The 21,154-nt window shown below is 45.3% G+C and overlaps 1 protein-coding gene across 1 annotated transcript in view; it reads left to right on the plus strand.

Annotated features, from left to right (window-relative positions):
- LOC122941367 (oocyte zinc finger protein XlCOF7.1-like) overlaps positions 1-21,154 on the plus strand; it is a 108,606-nt gene that overhangs the window by 7,563 nt on the left and 79,889 nt on the right. Inside the window, exon 2 of the mRNA XM_044298569.1 lies at positions 9,724-9,876. Coding sequence (XP_044154504.1) covers positions 9,796-9,876 — 81 coding nt within the window. The 5' untranslated portion in view covers positions 9,724-9,795. The remainder of the gene's footprint in view (positions 1-9,723; positions 9,877-21,154) is intronic.

Genomic DNA, 21,154 nt, shown 5'->3' on the forward strand with positions numbered 1-21,154 from the left:
TCTGGGTGTTATAATACAGGGCTAGCAGACTATGGTATCTGGTTACTATAATACAGGAGGAGTAGACTGTGGTGTCCTGTATCTGGTGTTATAATACAGGGATAGCAGACTATGGTATCTAGTATCTGGTTACTATAATACAGGAGGAGTAGACTGTGGTGTCCTGTATCTGATGTTATAATACAGGGATAGCAGACTATGGTATATAGTGCCTGGTTACTATAATACAGGAGGAGTAGACTGTGGTGTCCTGTATCTGGTGTTATAATACAAGGATAGCAGACTATGGTATCTAGTATCTGGTTACTATAATACAGGAGGAGTAGACTGTGGTGTCCTGTATCTGGGTGTTATAATACAGGGCTAGCAGACTATGGTATCTGGTTACTATAATACAGGAGGAGTAGACTGTGGTGTCCTGTATCTGGTGTTATAATACAGGGATAGCAGACTATGGTATCTAGTATCTGGTTACTATAATACAGGAGGAGTAGACTGTGGTGTCCTGTATCTGGTGTTATAATACAGGGATAGCAGACTATGGTATCTGGTTACTATAATACAGGAGGAGTAGACTGTGGTGTCCTGTATCTGGTGTTATAATACAGGGATAGCAGACTATGGTATCTAGTGCCTGGTTACTATAATACAGGAGGAGTAGACTGTGGTGTCCTGTATCTGGTGTTATAATACAGGGATAGCAGACTATGGTATCTAGTATCTGGTTACTATAATACAGGAGGAGTAGACTGTGGTGTCCTGTATCTGGTGTTATAATACAGGGATAGCAGACTATGGTATCTAGTATCTGGTTACTATAATACAGGAGGAGTAGACTGTGGTGTCCTGTATCTGGGTGTTATAATACAGGGATAGCAGACTATGGTATCTAGTGCCTGGTTACTATAATACAGGAGGAGTAGACTGTGGTGTCCTGTATCTGGGTGTTATAATACAGGGATAGCAGACTATGGTATCTAGTGCCTGGTTACTATAATACAGGAGGAGCAGACTGTGGTATCCTGTATCTGGGTGTTATAATACAGGGATAGCAGACTATGGTATCTGGTTACTATTATACAGGAGGAGTAGACTGTGGTGTCCTGTATCTGGGTGTTATAATACAGGGATAGCAGACTATGGTATCTGGTTACTATAATACAGGAGGAGTAGACTGTGGTGTCCTGTATCTGGGTGTTATAATACAGGGATAGCAGACTATGGTATCTAGTGTCTGGTTACTATAATACAGGAGGAGCAGACTGTGGTATCCTGTATCTGGGTGTTATAATACAGGGATAGCAGACTATGGTATCTAGTGTCTGGTTACTATAATACAGGAGGGTTAGACTGTGGTGTCCTGTATCTGGTGTTATAATACAGGGATAGCAGACTATTGTATCTAGTGCCTGGTTACTATAATACAGGAGGAGTAGACTGTGGTATCCTGTATCTGGGTGTTATAATACAGGGCTAGCAGACTATGGTATCTGGTTACTATAATACAGGAGGGTTAGACTGTGGTGTCCTGTATCTGGGTGTTATAATACAGGGATAGCAGACTATGGTATCTAGTATCTGGTTACTATAATACAGGAGGAGCAGACTGTGGTGTCCTCTATCTGGGTGTTATAATACAGGGATAGCAGACTATGGTATCTAGTGCCTGGTTACTATAATACAGGAGGAGTAGACTGTGGTGTCTTGTATCTGGTGTTATAATACAGGGATAGCAGACTATGGTATCTAGTATCTGGTTACTATAATACAGGAGGTGTAGACTGTGGTGTCCTGTATCTTGTGTTATAATACAGGGATAGCAGACTATGGTATCTAGTGCCTGGTTACTATAATACAGGAGGAGCAGACTGTGGTATCCTGTATCTGGGTGTTATAATACAGGGATAGCAGACTATGGTATCTAGTATCTGGTTACTATAATACAGGAGGAGCAGACTGTGGTGTCCTCTATCTGGGTGTTATAATACAGGGATAGCAGACTATGGTATCTAGTGTCTGGTTACTATAATACAGGAGGAGTAGACTGTGGTGTCCTGTATCTGGTGTTATAATACAGGGATAGCAGACTATGGTATCTAGTGCCTGGTTACTATAATACAGGAGGAGCAGACTGTGGTGTCCTGTATCTGGTGTTATAATACAGGGATAGCAGACTATGGTATCTAGTATCTGGTTACTATAATACAGGAGGAGTAGACTGTGGTATCCTGTATCTGGGTGTTATAATACAGGGCTAGCAGACTATGGTATCTAGTGTCTGGTTACTATAATACAGGAGGAGTAGACTGTGGTGTCCTGTATCTTGGTGTTATAATACAGGGATAGCAGACTTTGCTATCTAGTGCCTGGTTACTATAATACAGGAGGAGCAGACTGTGGTGTCCTGTATCTGGTGTTATAATACAGGGATAGCAGACTATGGTATCTAGTGCCTGGTTACTATAATACAGGAGGAGCAGACTTTGGTGTCCTGTATCTGGTGTTATAATACAGGGATAGCAGACTATGGTATCTAGTGTCTGGTTACTATAATACAGGAGGAGTAGACTGTGGTGTCTTGTATCTGGTGTTATAATACAGGGATAGCAGACTATGGTATCTAGTATCTGGTTACTATAATACAGGAGGTGTAGACTGTGGTGTCCTGTATCTTGTGTTATAATACAGGGATAGCAGACTATGGTATCTAGTGCCTGGTTACTATAATACAGGAGGAGCAGACTTTGGTGTCCTGTATCTGGTGTTATAATACAGGGATAGCAGACTATGGTATCTAGTGTCTGGTTACTATAATACAGGAGGAGTAGACTGTGGTGTCTTGTATCTGGTGTTATAATACAGGGATAGCAGACTATGGTATCTAGTATCTGGTTACTATAATACAGGAGGAGTAGACTGTGGTGTCCTGTATCTTGTGTTATAATACAGGGATAGCAGACTATGGTATCTAGTGCCTGGTTACTATAATACAGGAGGAGCAGACTTTGGTGTCCTGTATCTGGTGTTATAATACAGAGATAGCAGACTATGGTATCTAGTGCCTGGTTACTATAATACAGGAGGAGTAGACTGTGGTATCCTGTATCTGGGTGTTATAATACAGGGCTAGCAGACTATGGTATCTGGTTACTATAATACCGGAGGAGTAGACTGTGGTATCCTGTATCTGGGTGTTATAATACAGGGCTAGCAGACTATGGTATCTGGTTACTATAATACAGGAGGAGTAGACTGTGGTGTCCTGTATCTGGTGGTATAATACAGGGATAGCAGACTATGGTATCTAGTGCCTGGTTACTATAATACAGGAGGAGCAGACTGTGGTGTCCTGTATCTGGTGGTATAATACAGGGATAGCAGACTATGGTATCTAGTGTCTGGTTACTATAATACAGGAGTAGACGACTGTGGTATCCTGTATCTGGGTGTTATAATACAGGGATATCAGACTATGGTATCTAGTGTCTGGTTACTATAATACAGGAGGAGCAGACTGTGGTGTCCTGTATCTGGTGTTATAATACAGGGATAGCAGACTATGGTATCTAGTGTCTGGTTACTATAATACAGGAGGAGTAGACTGTGGTGTCCTCTATCTGGGTGTTATAATACAGGGATAGCAGACTATGGTATCTAGTGCCTGGTTACTATAATACAGGAGGAGCAGACTGTGGTGTCCTGTATCTGGGTGTTATAATACAGGGATAGCAGACTATGGTATCTAGTGCCTGGTTACTATAATACAGGAGGAGTAGACTGTGGTGTCCTGTATCTGGGTGTTATAATACAGGGATAGCAGACTATGGTATCTAGTATCTGGTTACTATAATACAGGAGGAGTAGACTGTGGTGTCCTGTATCTGGTGTTATAATACAGGGATAGCAGACTATGGTATGTAGTGCCTGGTTACTATAATACAGGAGGAGTAGACTGTGGTGTCCTGTATCTGGTGTTATAATACAGGGATAGCAGACTATGGTATCTAGTATCTGGTTACTATAATACAGGAGGAGCAGACTGTGGTGTCCTGTATCTGGTGTTATAATACAGGGCTAGCAGACTATGGTATCTAGTATCTGGTTACTATAATACAGGAGGAGTAGACTGTGGTATCCTGTATCTGGGTGTTATAATATAGGGATAGCAGACTATGGTATCTAGTATCTGGTTACTATAATACAGGAGGAGTAGACTGTGGAGTCCTGTATCTGATGTTATAATACAGGGATAGCAGACTATGGTATGTAGTGCCTGGTTACTATAATACAGGAGGAGTAGACTGTGGTGTCCTGTATCTGGTGTTATAATACAAGGATAGCAGACTATGGTATCTAGTATCTGGTTACTATAATACAGGAGGAGTAGACTGTGGTGTCCTGTATCTGTGTGTTATAATACAGGGCTAGCAGACTATGGTATCTGGTTACTATAATACAGGAGGAGTAGACTGTGGTGTCCTGTATCTGGTGTTATAATACAGGGATAGCAGACTATGGTATCTAGTATCTGGTTACTATAATACAGGAGGAGTAGACTGTGGTGTCCTGTATCTGGTGTTATAATACAGGGATAGCAGACTATGGTATCTGGTTACTATAATACAGGAGGAGTAGACTGTGGTGTCCTGTATCTGGGTGTTATAATACAGGGATAGCAGACTATGGTATCTGGTGCCTGGTTACTATAATACAGGAGGAGTAGACTGTGGTGTCCTGTATCTGGTGTTATAATACAAGGATAGCAGACTATGGTATCTAGTATCTGGTTACTATAATACAGGAGGAGTAGACTGTGGTGTCCTGTATCTGGGTGTTATAATACAGGGCTAGCAGACTATGGTATCTGGTTACTATAATACAGGAGGAGTAGACTGTGGTATCCTGTATCTGGGTGTTATAATACAGGGATAGCAGACTATGGTATCTGGTTACTATAATACAGGAGGAGTAGACTGTGGTGTCCTGTATCTGGGTGTTATAATACAGGGATAGCAGACTATGGTATCTAGTGTCTGGTTACTATAATACAGGAGGAGCAGACTGTGGTATCCTGTATCTGGGTGTTATAATACAGGGATAGCAGACTATGGTATCTAGTATCTGGTTACTATAATACAGGAGGAGTAGACTGTGGTGTCCTGTATCTGGTGTTATAATACAGGGATAGCAGACTATGGTATCTGGTTACTATAATACAGGAGGAGTAGACTGTGGTATCCTGTATCTGGGTGTTATAATACAGGGATAGCAGACTATTGTATCTAGTGCCTGGTTACTATAATACAGGAGGAGTAGACTGTGGTGTCCTGTATCTGATGTTATAATACAGGGATAGCAGACTATGGTATGTAGTGCCTGGTTACTATAATACAGGAGGAGTAGACTGTGGTGTCCTGTATCTGGTGTTATAATACAAGGATAGCAGACTTTGGTATCTAGTATCTGGTTACTATAATACAGGAGGAGTAGACTGTGGTGTCCTGTATCTGGGTGTTATAATACAGGGCTAGCAGACTATGGTATCTGGTTACTATAATACAGGAGGAGTAGACTGTGGTGTCCTGTATCTGGTGTTATAATACAGGGATAGCAGACTATGGTATCTAGTATCTGGTTACTATAATACAGGAGGAGTAGACTGTGGTGTCCTGTATCTGGTGTTATAATACAGGGATAGCAGACTATGGTATCTGGTTACTATAATACAGGAGGAGTAGACTGTGGTGTCCTGTATCTGGGTGTTATAATACAGGGATAGCAGACTATGGTATCTAGTGTCTGGTTACTATAATACAGGAGGAGTAGACTGTGGTGTCCTGTATCTGGGTGTTATAATACAAGGATAGCAGATTATGGTATCTAGTGCCTGGTTACTATAATACAGGAGGAGTAGACTGTGGTGTCCTGTATCTGGTGTTATAATACAGGGATAGCAGACTATGGTATCTGGTGCCTGGTTACTATAATACAGGAGGAGTAGACTGTGGTGTCCTGTATCTGGTGTTATAATACAAGGATAGCAGACTATGGTATCTAGTATCTGGTTACTATAATACAGGAGGAGTAGACTGTGGTGTCCTGTATCTGGGTGTTATAATACAGGGCTAGCAGACTATGGTATCTGGTTACTATAATACAGGAGGAGTAGACTGTGGTATCCTGTATCTGGGTGTTATAATACAGGGATAGCAGACTATGGTATCTGGTTACTATAATACAGGAGGAGTAGACTGTGGTGTCCTGTATCTGGGTGTTATAATACAGGGATAGCAGACTATGGTATCTGGTTACTATAATACAGGAGGAGTAGACTGTGGTGTCCTGTATCTGGGTGTTATAATACAGGGATAGCAGACTATGGTATCTGGTTACTATAATACAGGAGGAGTAGACTGTGGTGTCCTGTATCTGGGTGTTATAATACAGGGATAGCAGACTATGGTATCTAGTGTCTGGTTACTATAATACAGGAGGAGTAGACTGTGGTATCCTGTATCTGGGTGTTATAATACAGGGATAGCAGACTATGGTATCTAGTATCTGGTTACTATAATACAGGAGGAGTAGACTGTGGTGTCCTGTATCTGGTGTTATAATACAGGGATAGCAGACTGTGGTATCTGGTTACTATAATACAGGAGGAGTAGACTGTGGTGTCCTGTATCTGGGTGTTATAATACAGGGATAGCAGACTATGGTATCTAGTATCTGGTTACTATAATACAGGAGGAGTAGACTGTGGTGTCCTGTATCTGGTGTTATAATACAGGGATAGCAGACTATGGTATCTAGTGCCTGGTTACTATAATACAGGAGGAGTAGACTGTGGTGTCCTGTATCTGGGTGTTATAATACAGGGATAGCAGACTATGGTATCTAGTATCTGGTTACTATAATACAGGAGGAGTAGACTGTGGTATCCTGTATCTGGTGTTATAATACAGGGATAGCAGACTATGGTATCTAGTATCTGGTTACTATAATACAGGAGGAGTAGACTGTGGTGTCCTGTATCTGGGTGTTATAATACAAGGATAGCAGATTATGGTATCTAGTGCCTGGTTACTATAATACAGGAGGAGTAGACTGTGGTGTCTTGTATCCGGTGTTATAATACAGGGATAGCAGACTATGGTATATAGTATCTGGTTACTATAATACAGGAGGAGTAGACTGTGGTGTCCTGTATCTGGGTGTTATAATACAGGGATAGCAGACTATGGTATCTAGTATCTGGTTACTATAATACAGGAGGAGTAGACTGTGGTGTCCTGTATCTGGTGTTATAATACAGGGATAGCAGACTATGGTATCTAGTGCCTGGTTACTATAATACAGGAGGAGTAGACTGTGGTGTCCTGTATCTGGTGTTATAATACAGGGATAGCAGACTATGGTATCTAGTATCTGGTTACTATAATACAGGAGGAGTAGACTGTGGTATCCTGTATCTGGTGTTATAATACAGGGCTAGCAGACTATGGTATCTGGTTACTATAATACAGGAGGAGTAGACTGTGGTGTCCTGTATCTGGTGTTATAATACAAGGATAGCAGACTATGGTATCTAGTGTCTGGTTACTATAATACAGGAGGAGTAGACTGTGGTGTCCTGTATCTGGGTGTTATAATACAGGGATAGCAGACTATGGTATCTAGTGCCTGGTTACTATAATACAGGAGGAGTAGACTGTGGTGTCCTGTATCTGGTGTTATAATACAGGGATAGCAGACTATGGTATCTAGTGCCTGGTTACTATAATACAGGAGGAGTAGACTGTGGTGTCCTGTATCTGGTGTTATAATACAGGGATAGCAGACTATGGTATATAGTATCTGGTTACTATAATACAGGAGGAGTAGACTGTGGTGTCCTGTATCTGGTGTTATAATACAGGGATAGCAGACTATGGTATCTAGTGCCTGGTTACTATAATACAGGAGGAGTAGACTGTGGTGTCCTGTATCTGGGTGTTATAATACAGGGATAGCAGACTATGGTATCTAGTGCCTGGTTACTATAATACAGGAGGAGTAGACTGTGGTGTCCTGTATCTGGTGTTATAATACAGGAGGGTTAGACTGTGGTGTCCTGTATCTGGTGTTATAATACAGGGATAGCAGACTATGGTATATAGTATCTGGTTACTATAATACAGGAGGAGTAGACTGTGGTGTCCTGTATCTGGTGTTATAATACAGGGATAGCAGACTATGGTATCTAGTATCTGGTTACTATAATACAGGAGGAGTAGACTGTGGTGTCCTGTATCTGGGTGTTATAATACAGGGATAGCAGACTATGGTATCTAGTGCCTGGTTACTATAATACAGGAGGAGTAGACTGTGGTGTCCTGTATCTGGTGTTATAATACAGGAGGGTTAGACTGTGGTGTCCTGTATCTGGTGTTATAATACAGGAGGAGTAGACTGTGGTGTCCTGTATCTGGTGTTATAATACAGGAGTAGCTGTCTGTAATATCTACTGTGTACAATCGTGAAAGCATGGAAGGTGCAGCAGCGCTATTCGCTTGCGTCTTCCATCAGCTCTGCTTTTCTGGTGTATGCCATATAGGGATCCATAGAAAGTATATGGAATCTGCATACTGGGAAAGCCAAGACTGCAGATCGCTCTGACAAGTGCTGCTGTACTTTCTGCGCTTTCAATTAAGGTTTAAGTGCTTTCTGGGAGAATGAAGCCCCCATTCTGTTATTGGGGAAACTTTTCTGAGTATCCAGGAGGTCTCTCCTCTTTCCGGGAACCTTACGGACATTCTAGGGCAGCTATGCTCAACCTGCGGCCCTCCAGCTGTTGTAAAACGACAACTCCCACAATGCCCTGCAGTAGACTGATATCTGTAGGCTGTTCTGGCATTCTGGGAGTGATAGTTTTGCCACAGCTGGAGGGCCGCAGGTTGAGCATGCCTGTTCTAGGGGATCAGCAATTCTCATCTCGGTCTTATTACAGACTCTGGTTATTGTTCCATGGGATAGGCGGATGCTGACGTTCTGTGAGTGGTTGTTTTAGCACAGTCCAGTGGGTGTGCTGTGCCTGGTTCCCTTTTGGATTTTCTCTGTTGCAATATCAGACACTGAGAACATTTGTGGTTATTTGGATAGCAGGTGATCCTGTATTAAAATACCCAGGGGCTGGCACACCATTAAATTCTGCCCTCTCTGTATCACAATCGCTAGGAAAGGATGTGGAGTTGACTTCAGTGCCCCTGCTTGTGTTTGTTTTTACTACATAAAATAACTGTTTAGGTACAGATTGAAGTTATGTCTGTCCACAGATTTTTGTGACCACCATTCACATGGTCAACTAATAGCCTCAATTTGCAGCCCCCTGACCATAAAGCGGTAACTAACCGCTCACTCCCTTTTATATTGAATTACGAATTACAATATTTCTCCTTATAAAAACCATTATCAAAGAAGTATATTAAGGTGGAGTTGCATCCAGACAGTAGGGGTTGGGTGGGGGGAAAGGGGTGTTGAATTTGGTTTTATTATTCATTCATTGGATCTAATGCTCCTTATTGGGATATTGTCGGTAACAACATAATTGCTGTAAATTTGCAACCAATACTTGTGGATTGTATGTATCGTATATCTGTGAGCATTGATGTAAAATTTTCAGTGTGATAAAAGGAATAAATTGTTTTGAAAAAACAAACAAAAACATTTTACCCTTATTTCTAGAGGGTACCTTCTGGTCACCTGGCACTGGCATCAGACTTGAGGGTCCTGTGTAAATCACACCATTTACCGAGGATGGATGAGGACATAAATTGTATGACTGAGAGAATTATAATAAACCTTACCCTTGAGATCATCTATATCCTGACCGGAGAGGTGAGGAATTCTAAGAATATCTCTGTTACCTTATTACTGAATCATGGAAATCATTAGTGTGGTAGCCATACGAGAGATTGACTGTTTTGTGAGCTTAAAGTGAACCTGCCACCATGAAAATCCAGTGCAATTTGCCAGAACCTTGTTATAGAGCAGGAGACGCTGAGCAGGTTGATCTATAGTTTTGTGGGAAAATATTCAGTAAAACTTAATTATTCATTTAAATTCCTCCTCTTTCTGAGCTTTAAAGTTCAGGAGACGGTCCTATCAGTGACTGACAGCTCTCTCTGTATACTCAGTCATAGAGGGAAGACTGTCAATCACTGATAGAACCGCCTCCCTGACCTTAAAGCAGGAATAAAAATGGGTAAATTACAAGTTTTACTGGATATTTTCCAACAAAACTATATATTAATCTGCTCAGCATTTGCTGCTCTATAACATGCTGCCTTGCTGTCAGATTTCATGTTCAACCTAACATCGTAACATGGAGGGTCATTTACTATGCTGAAATACTAGGCTACTTTCACACTAGTAAGAGAAAAATATGGAAAATTCAGCCCGCACTACCCCTAGCAGGTGCAGATTGCTATGGCGAAATGGAGATATAAATGTAAAAACACAAAATGCAATCGTACACTGCAACCAGCACTTTGCCCTGCCTTTATGCTGGATGTTGAATAAGGCATTGGTGTACATTTTGGCCAAAGCGTAATAAGCCACTCACCACGTCAAGGTCGCCTTCATGAGTGGTCCCTAACACTAGTTCCTACCTTTTATGGGCCATGACAGCCACATAAAGTCCTGTATTAAAAGTTATAGACTACCTTTCATGGGTTCGGACGTTGTTAAATTAGCAGGCTACATAGAGCGGTGCCCAGGGATCTCCCTGCACTTACTATTATTCACGTTTGCCTGCTGTGGCCCAGTTACTGTCTCCTGCTCCGTATGTTAATTACTACTATCGGAGCAATGGGGAGGAGATATCAGCTTCAATCCTGGGCGTTCCTTCTCCGAGCCCATGAAAGGTCCTCCTATCATTGGTAGCGCACTGCACCCACCCCTCTCTCTTTATTGGCAGTGCGGCACTTGGGGAGGGAGAGACTGCTTCCTTCTCCCCTGGGCTGCTGAGGGAACAAGAGCGCACTGACAGCAGCGCGCTCATGTTCTGTGATACTAGAGTGTGCAGCAGTGCAGCCCAGTATCGAGAAAAAATTGAAAAGTATCGATTGGGTATCAACATTTCGATACCTGCAACAACCCTACCCTGTAGTGTTTGATAAAAGAATATGGAGAAGCCCATGTGGCTGCTCGACAAATTTGCTCAACCGAAGCATAGGCTTTCTCGGCCCACGAAGCCGCCACTGATCTTGTAGAGTGAGCTTTGAGGAACCCCGGCGGATCTTTCCCCAATGTTTTGTATGACTCGGATATGGTGGGTTTTACCCATCTGGAAATAGATCCTTTAGTGGCTTTTTTTCCCCCCCTCCCCCACGGCAGCACCTTAGAGATGGCTCCGCCCCCAGGACAGGAAACCTGCAGCATAAAAAGGTGGAGCCACTCTCCCACCTCAGTGAGGCTTCCTCTCCTGGTACGGGAAGCCTGCAGTTCGGTTTGTCCTGACCTGGAAGCCCCGGTAGTTACTGGAGGGTCAGTGACAGTAGTTTTTCTTACCTGCCTTAAAGGGAACCTGTCACCCAAAAATCGCCTATTAAGCTGTTTACAGTACCTTATAGTGCTGTATAGTCGTTTCCTGATGCACTTTTTGTTAGTTTTGCAGCATGTATGCTCAGTCAGAAATCGATGTTATATTCAGCTGCTGCCCCGTGCTTCAAGTCAGGCTTGAAGTCACGGGGGCAGCGGCCTCGGCGTCTTACATGGCCCTCTCCCCGCCCCCTGCCTCTGTGACTGACAGCCGAAATCCGATTCCGGGACCGCGCTCAACGGCCGCATGCGCAGTAAAGGGCGGCAGGAGCGCGGTCCCGGCTGCCGCGCGTACTACGCGCCGTCTTACTTTCGCCGCACTGCGCATGCGCCCGACATCCTGTATCAAACGCGCCCGCGCCCGGCAGCTGAATATAACATCGATTTCTGACTGAGCATACATGCTGCAAAACTAACAAAAAGTGCATCAGGAAACGACTATACAGCACTATAAGGTACTGTAAACAGCTTAATAGGCGATTTTTGGGTGACCGGTTCCCTTTAAGATTCCTCTCCCATAGGTGTGGGGTTGAAGGTATAGGCGAGAGAGGTGGCGGTTGGGAGTCCGCAGCAGGCAGAAGGTGTCAGTCCCTCAGGTGAGGAGTGTTGAGTTTTGGTGTACTGCACTCCGTTTAGGTTCACTGGTGCCTGCAAGGACTTGTTTAGTCGCACTCAAATAATAGAAGGATTGCAGCACACCTTTTTTCTTATTGCTTATTAAATTTTAATTTTTGTCATCATATGATCAAGTTCCAGTGCAAGTTTTACAGCTTAATCTATGGAAGAAAAATGACCAGACGTTTCGACCTGTCAAGGCCTTCTTCAGCGGTCTTAAATCTTTAGATGCTGTGTTTCAGGTGTGTTGCGCTGGATGTGTCCAGCGCAAAGTTCTTCCTACCTGCCTGGGAGAAGATTGCAGGAAAATGGCTGGTGGGACTTCTGTAGGAAGGGCTAAAGTTGCAATTCATGAAATATCCCACAGAAAGATTTGTGATCTCGAGATCTTCTCTCGCACTAATGCAAGAAATAAAAAAATTAACAAACAAAAAAGTGTTGATTCCTGTCCCAGAGTTAGAGCTAGTAAAGAAACCAGATGGGTCATACCAGACGATTATAAATCTAAAGCACCTGAACAAAAGTGCCAGAAAATTCAAAATGGAGACTATCAGGTCAGCGCTCTATCTTTTATCTCCAGGATGCCATATGGCGGTTCTGGATCTAAAGGATGCCTACCATCATATCCTGATATATCCAGACCACCAGAGATACCTCAGGGTGGCTGTAAGATCCGATTTCGGTGTTCTTCACCTTCAGTTCCAGGCACTACCCTTCGGCCTCTCTATGGCGCCTCGGCTCTTTACCAAGGTAGTGGCGGAGATGGCTTCCTTTATCAGAAAGGAGAATATCACGTTCATGCCTTACCTGGACGATTTTCTGGTGGTGGCCCAGTCTCGGGAGACATGTGTCAGGGTGCTGAATCGGGTGATGGATGTACTGCAGTCCCTAGGATGGTTATTGAACTTCCAGAAGTCCAGGATGCAGCCATCAACAAGTCAGGTTTTCTTGGGTTTGGTACTGGATTCCAGACAGGAGAGAACTTTCCTCACAGTGGAGAAAGTTGCCGGGGTTCAGGAGGCAGTTCAGAGGGTTCAGTCAGGACAGGCTATGTCCATTTTGGGAGTTCTGACATCCTGTATGCCAGCAGTCCAGTGGGCTCAGAGGCACTCTCGGCAACTACAAAGAGAGATCCTGGCCGCCACGAAACGGGAAGGGACTTCCCTGGAGTCGATTATAAAGCTATCAGATCCAACACTTTCATCCCTGAACTGGTGGAAGGAAGCAGAGAATTTGACTCGGGGAGTTCCCTGGTCCTTTCCGGAACCAGTAGTAGTAACTACAGACGCCAGCTCCTGGGCATGGGGGCTCATGTTGAGGATCAGATTTTTCAGGGAGAATGGTCCCAGGGTCAGAAACATTTTTCTTCAAATCGGAAAGAGCTACAGGCAGTCTTACTAGCTTTGAGAGCAGCTCTACCAATGATCCAGAACAGGCATGTGAGAGTAATCAATCATTAGGGGGGGAACCAGGTCAGATTCCTTACGAAGGGAGACGGAATGGATTTTCGAAGAAATAGAAGGGAGAGTTCTACATCTTTCAGCCATACACATAAGAGGAGTCGAATTCTCAAGCAGATTTCTTTAGTCGTCACAGGTTACGTCAGGGGGAGCGGTCTCTGAATCCAGAGATATTTTCCCAGATAGTGGATTTATTGGGTCTTCCACCAGTAGACATGTTCGCCACAAGGGAAAACAGGAAAGTTCAAAAGTTATTTTCCCTCAGTCCAAGGGAGTACCCATCTGGAGTGGATGCCTTCCTCCAGAGATGGGACTTCCCTCTAGGATATGCCTTTCCCCCTCTACAATTAATTCCACTAGTGATTAGGAAGATCCGGTACGAGGAAGCGAGAGTGATTCTAATAGCACCCTTCTGGCCGAAGAGGGCATGGTTTTCCCTTTTGAGAGCCATGTCAGTTTCGGACCCATGGATTCTGCCAGGGATCCCAAACCTGTTGTCGCAGGGTCCAGTATTCCACCGGAGGTAGAGTCTCTACACCTTTCGGCGTGGAATTTGAAAGGTAATTTTTAGTCAGTCAGGGATTTTCAAATGAAGTTGTTTCCACTCTGATGAAAAGTAGGAAAGAGGTGACTAACGTTATCTATGCGCGAGTCTGGAGAAAGTTCCTATCCTTTATAGGCGTAGATCAGGGCTTGACAAATTTCCTTGGAATCTAGGAGCCAGCTAAAAAAGTTAGGAGCCAGGCGGAGCCGTGTCATAAAGCCCCTAGTAGGTGCCCCCATAGTGCTCCCCCCCCCACACACTTTTCCATAGAGCCTCCCCCAATAATGCTGCATACCATGTTACATATACCGCTGCTCCGTTCCCGGACCCTATTGACTATAATGGGGACGGGGGTGAAGCTCCGGCGCAGCACGGCAGTTCGCGTGAGAGGCCGCCGGACTAAAAAGTTGGACATGCAGTTCTTTTAGTCCGGTGGCCTTTCACCATGCACTGCCGAGCTGCGCCAGAGCTCCGCCCCCATTATAGTCAATGGGGATGGAGCGGTGGTCCGGCGAAACAGCGGAAGGACGGATCCGACAGGTGAACAGCCTGCCGGATCCGTCTTGCCGCAAGTGTGAAATTACCCATAGTTATATAGCTACTGAATGAGACAGAAGAAGGGATGCCTTTAACATATATATCTCCTTGAGAAGCCAATTTGATCCTAAGGGGTTAATTCAAACTGTAATCTAAACTGTGTCCTGTCACTTCTCTTATCTCTCTGCTCCTGTCCCTTAATCTTATCACTGCTGTAAAAGCATCAGCTGACAGCCTCAGTGTAAACTGTTCTAGAGTCTGACTCATGGCTGGGCTCTTTTAACTCAAATAATCGAATGAGTCACTAACTAAGTAGGATCTTTAGATTCTTTTAACCTGTTACTCATTTGATTCTTTCTTAGGGCTCTTTCACACTTGCGTTGTCCGGATCCATTTGCCGGAATTACACGCTGGATCCGGAAAAACGCAAGTGAACTGAAAGCATTTGAAGACGGATCCGTCTTCACACATGTGGTATCGCCATACTCAGGACTGTACTGCCCTCCTAAATTCCTATTATGAGGGCATTTTTAGACATTTAAATCCCAGACTACTTCTCACGCTTTAGGGCCCCTAAAAAGCCAGGGCAGTATAAATACCCCACATGTGACCCCATTTTGGAAAGAAGACACTTCAAGGTATTCAATGAGGGGCATGGAGAGTTCATCGAATTTTTTTTTTTGGGCACAAGTTAGCGGAAATTGATTTTTTTTTTAATTTTTTTTTAATTTTTCTTACAAAGTCTCCCTTTTCGCTAACTTAAGACAAAAATTTCTATCTTTCATGGACTCAATATGCCCCTCAGCAAATACCTTGGAGTGTCTTCTTTCCAAAATGGGGTCAATTGTGGGGTGTTTGTACTGCCCTGGCATTTGAGGGTCTCCGCAATCATTACATGTATGGCCAGCATTAGGAGTTTCTGCTATTCTCCTTATATTGAGCATACAGGTAATGAGATATTTTTTTTTTTTCGTTCACCCTCTGGGCTGAAAGAAAATGAACGGCACAGATTGATCAATGTGGATGAAAAAATCTCTGCCAAAAAAAAAAAAGGAGGGGAAAGGCGTCTGCCAAGACATAGGAGCTCCGCCTAACATCCAAACCCACTTAGCTTGTATTCCCTGGCAAACCCGATTTCTCCATTCACATCAATCGATGTGGATGAATAAATCATTGCCGGGATTATTTTTTATTTATTTTTTATATACAAAGTGTTTGTTTGCCAAAGCATATGAACACCGCCGCCTCCTCAGCTCATATGCCTCGGCAAACGTATCTTTTACTGCAGAGGAGAAATCTCGCCTTGCAGCGCCGCATACACCGACTTTTGTGTAATCTGACAGCAGCACAGTGCTTCTGTCAGAATGCACCAGTGCTGCAGCTAGTCGATCGTTGGTCCACCTGGAAGGTAAAAAAGAAAAAAACAGGCTGCAACGCCATAAATTTATTAACTTTATAATAACATTTGAACGGAACATATAAAATTTATTTAACTTTTTGAACAGAACATTAACTTTTTTGTTTACTGGTGATTATTATTATTTTTTTACCTTTTTATAGGACAAACCTCTCCTTCCCCATGGGACAATGTGCAAAGCGCAAATCGCCCAAAGATGTTGTGAAGTACATTATGCACTTTGTCCCAGGTGAAAGGAGAGGTTTGCAGCAGCTCTGTGTGAATGGGCCCTAATAGCCCTGTGTGCCTGTCCTGTGAGATGTGATCCCTATGCTAAGTGTACCTGTGTGGGGTACTTCCGGAAACACTCCCCAAAGCATAGGGCAGGGTGGTCAGGGCAGTCAGGACAGAAATAGCGGGTGTCACGCCTTATTCTACTCCTGCTACAGACACAATATCTTTTACGGGGTGGCGCTTGGGTTGAGGTACCGGCAACGACATTGGGGAAATGTCGCTCGTGTAGACGGCTCACTACACTGGTGGATGGGGCCACGGAACCCGGAGGTTCTCGATCTCTTCCTGAAATTTGAGGAAGGATCCTGTTCTCCCAGCCTTACTGTAGAGAACAAAACTATTATATGCAGCCAATTGAATTAAATATACAGACACCTTCTTAAACCAGCATCTGGTGCGTCGGGAAACTAAATACGAAGCCAACATCTGGTCATTGAAGTCCACCCCTCCCATGAGCGAATTATAGTCGTGGACACAGAGGGGCTTTTCAATGACACTGGTTGCTCGTTCAATTTGTATTGTCTTGTTTGCGTGAATGGAGGAGAGCATGTAAACGTCAAGCTTTTCTCTCCATTTCACCGCGAGCAGTTCTTCATTACACAAGGCAGCCCTCTCCCCCCTTGCAAGACGGGTGGTAACGAGCTGTTGGGGGAAGCCCCTGCAACTAGGTCGCGCGATGCCACAGCAGCCAATCTGTTCTAGGAACAAATGCCTGAAGAGGGGCACATTTGTGTAAAAATTGTCCACATAAAGATGGTGTCACCCTTATTCGGCAAGGGGTACCAAGTCCCAGACTGTCTTCCCACTGCTCCCCAAGTAGTCAGGGCAACCGACCGGCTCCAGGGTCTGATCTTTACCCTCATAGATCCGAAATTTGTGGGTATAGCCTGTGGCCCTTTCACAGAGCTTATACAATTTGACCCCATACCGGGCGCGCTTGCTTGGGATGTATTGTTTGAAGCCAAGGCGTAAAATATATAAGGGACTCGTTTACGCAGATGTTTTGCTCCGGGGTATACAAATCTGCAAATTTGTTGTTGAAGTGGTCTATGAGGGGCCGAATTTTGTGCAGCCGGTCAAAAGCTGGGTGGCCTCCGGGACGGGAGGTGGTGTTATCGCTAAAGTGCAGGAAACGCAGGATGGCCTCAAATCGTGCCCTGGACATGGCAGCAGAGAACATGGGCATGTGATAAATTGGGTTTGTGGACCAATTTGACCGCAATTCATGCTTTTTGCTTAGACCCTGTAACGGATCTCCTAGCACCCCGACCGGGTACCTCCGTCGATAGATGCTCCTAGTGCTTTCCGAGGACTCCAAGCACTCCACTTGACACCGTACGCCCTGCATACCCCACGAACCGCCGCAGCTTGGTTGGGGTCTCACCGTCCTCCACCCACGCTGGACCTACGACAAGGCTCCAGGCTCCATTGGGTGAACCTCTCCTACAGCCAGATAGCAGGAACAGCTCTTACAAGAGCTAGTAGTTATGCCAGGGGAGTATAGCAAATCGTCAGCGTATAGCAATCCCCCAGTTTTGATCAGTTATCCAAACACCAGTCTCAACATGATGAAGGATAAAACAGGAACACTTTATTGAGGGCTACCGCCCGTATTTATGCAGGTCCCCATCTGGTGGACACGCCCCCAGGGGACCAGAATGGAGACTGCGACACACCGAACAGATACAACACATCCCCACAATGCATCATGGTTTCCTCCTCTCTGCCCCAGAGACAACCGAGGAATAATCCAATTATCTCTCAGGACAAAGGGGAGATCGCCAATACACATGTGGAGACAACAGGACAGACATCACCATTTAAACACACAATGTCACACCCTCCCAGCAACCACAGACATTTAACATATTCCCAGATAGCTCAAGTCTGAGTGCATATCATTAGGCGAATGGCACTCAGACCACACGAATACAATTAAACTAGCCATCTGGGTACCCTCACATAACAAAATACAATTCCAAAGACAGATTTAAGCTGTGCGGCCGGCCTGTCTTCTTTAAAGTTAGTATGGGCCATAATCCTGAGGCAGGAGCCCCCTCCAAAACACCGTGGCGAGGTTGGTTTCGTCACAGACCCATGTTGAGGAGAAGGCCCAGAAAAAAAATGTATTCGGAAACTTGGACGGGTTTCCACCGGAAAGGCTGGGCATAATAGCTTCCCGGGTTGACGGCTATAAATTGAGTGGCATACCGATTTGTTTCTGCCACGGCTATGTCCAAGAGCTCTGCAGTCAAGAACAGCTCAAAAAATCCCAGGGCCGAACCGATCTGAGCTGTCTCAACCCGAACTCCAGACTGGGCGGTGAAAGGGGGAACTAATGGTGCGGCTGAAGTTGGGGCCTGCCAATCAGGGTTTGCCAGCACCTCAGGGACTCTAGGGGGTCTACGGGCCTGTCTGTGCGGTGGCTGCGACGGGGGTAACTATTGCACGTGCCACCATACCAGCTTCAACTGCCTTTCTGGTGCTCGCCACTTAACCATGTTGTGCGGCGCTGCTGGTGTATGCTTCACCACGTAATCCGACAGCGCCAGCCCCACTCTGCTGCCCTTAGGGCGGATCCTGCGCAACCTGTGGTCTAGCAACACGGGGCCGGGTACGCCTGGTGCTATCAGGGACCTCAACCTCCTCGTACGAACTTTGGGTCAGACTGCCACTGCTTTCTACAGGTTCATATTCTGACCCGCTAAATTCGTCAGATGAGGGTTCCCATTCCTCATCCGACTGGGTCAGAATCCTGTAGGCCTTTTCAGAAGAATACCCCTTGTTTGACATTTGGACTATTAAATTTAGGGGGTATTCCCTGAGACTACACAATAAAAAAAGCAAGCCTGTCTTACAAATGGGAGGCTAGAGAAGTACCGGAGGCCGCTGAGATTGATAAAAAATATCAAAATCGGGCCTGATCGGGCAAACACTGCGTTTTGGGCGGAGGGCGAGCTAAGGTGACACTAATACTATTATAGATCTGACTGTGATCAGTTTTGATCACTTACAGATACTATAAAGGTACAAGTAGCAAGGCCGATTTATTGGCCTGTATTTGTGGGAGGGGCGTCCTGGCCTATATCTGTCTCACAGCTCCTCAGGTGGCACCGGACGGCAGCGATATTCCTGGTTACAGCAGACAGCTTCAGCGTTCCCTAGGCAGCATGACGTCACTTCCGGTTCGCGCTCCCTCCGGCGGTCCTGCGTCCTGGTGCTGCAGGTGAGTAGCTGCTGCCTCAGCCCAGCATCGGCTCGATCAGTCCGGTCGGTGGGGTCGGTCCCTCTAAGGTAAGAGAGGGACATCCCCACACCGGAGCGGCAGTCTGGCAGCACGCCCCGCTCCCACGTGACTTGCACTTAGGTTGCAGGAGTCAGCGAGACTCCGATCTCTTTCCAGGGTTTCCTCCTTTCAGGTCTGGTTGTGGTTCTAAGTGTAAGTGACCGGCGGCACGGGAGAGGGGTGGAGGGGGGGGGGGGGGAGTGATCACAGCAGTGCGCAGTCGGCATGGGAGCATTGGCAGCCGGCTCATGTATGCTTATCCATAACACTTCTGTCTGCACTGTGTTCAGTGATGTTGCACAACCATGGAGTTTTGACAAATGGATTTATTGTAATGATTGTGATGCCACATGACAGAGCAACGTTTGTACCATGTGTTTTATCAATTGTGTCATGTGACTTGCTTGCACTTGCTTTGGGCGCATATACCCTGTTGTTGCGCTGGTGTATAGTTTGACAAAGGCCAGGGCAGGTGTAGCATGGTGTCTGCTAGGAATCGCACGGCACCACAGGTTTCACCTGTACGTAAGTCATCTCCAGGGGGCTGTCATCATGGCATCTTGGGCCTGGTTTGTGGAAGGCTTCAATAAAAAAAAAAAAAAAAAAAAAAAGAGGGGGGGGGGGGGGGGGCGGCAATGCCATGCAGTGTGGTGGTGAGGAGTTGTTGGGGGCACACACCCCCGGTTACAAGCGCTCGATAAACGGGGCACGCCAGACCCGGCACATTGCATGGCATCATACGCATGGTTCCACCACAGCTGGGTAGTTTCAGGTGCGGGCATTCACCTTTTTGCCAGCCTCACGTTTCTGGCACAGGCTCGTCAGCCATTCGGCCAACCCCGCGTTTACCACAGCAAACAGGCAGTAGTGCCTCGCCGCCCAGTCTGGGCATCTGTATACTGGCAAAAAAAAAAAAAAATAATTACTTTGTTCATTCATACGTACAGGTTTACTTCCACGGTCGATCCCTTGCGTTCTTCCCATAACAGCGTCTTGTCTGGTTTTGGTAAGGTTTTTGCTCCTAATTCGTCCACTATCATACGTCCTCCCTCTTTTTCTTACCTCGGGTGGTCACCAGGGTCAATTTCTTGCATGTTGATTTCTGCAGTGGCGGTGGTGGTCGGAGCACGGGTGTTAGTCTATCTTGGCACCTAACAGTGTTAGTGACGGTCCGTCATTTTGCTTATTTCAACAGTCAGGTCATGTCTCACGGCTCAGACATCGTGGATGCCTCTGGCGAAGATCTAGGTTCTAGGGCGTCGGAATCCGGCAGTATTCCTTCTCTGCGTAGTTGGACTGTGCCTAAACTCATGTCTGAGTTAGCCAAGAGAGGCGTTCCTTTCCCGGCTGGGGCCCGGAAAGCAGAGTTGTATAGGCTATTGGTGTCCAACCCCGCAGAACTGTCTCAGCAAGAGGTCTCCATGGCCACAGTTCAGACCTCA

Source organism: Bufo gargarizans, chromosome 6 (genome assembly GCF_014858855.1).
Source record: "Bufo gargarizans isolate SCDJY-AF-19 chromosome 6, ASM1485885v1, whole genome shotgun sequence".
NCBI classification, from domain to species: Eukaryota; Metazoa; Chordata; class Amphibia; order Anura; family Bufonidae; genus Bufo; species Bufo gargarizans.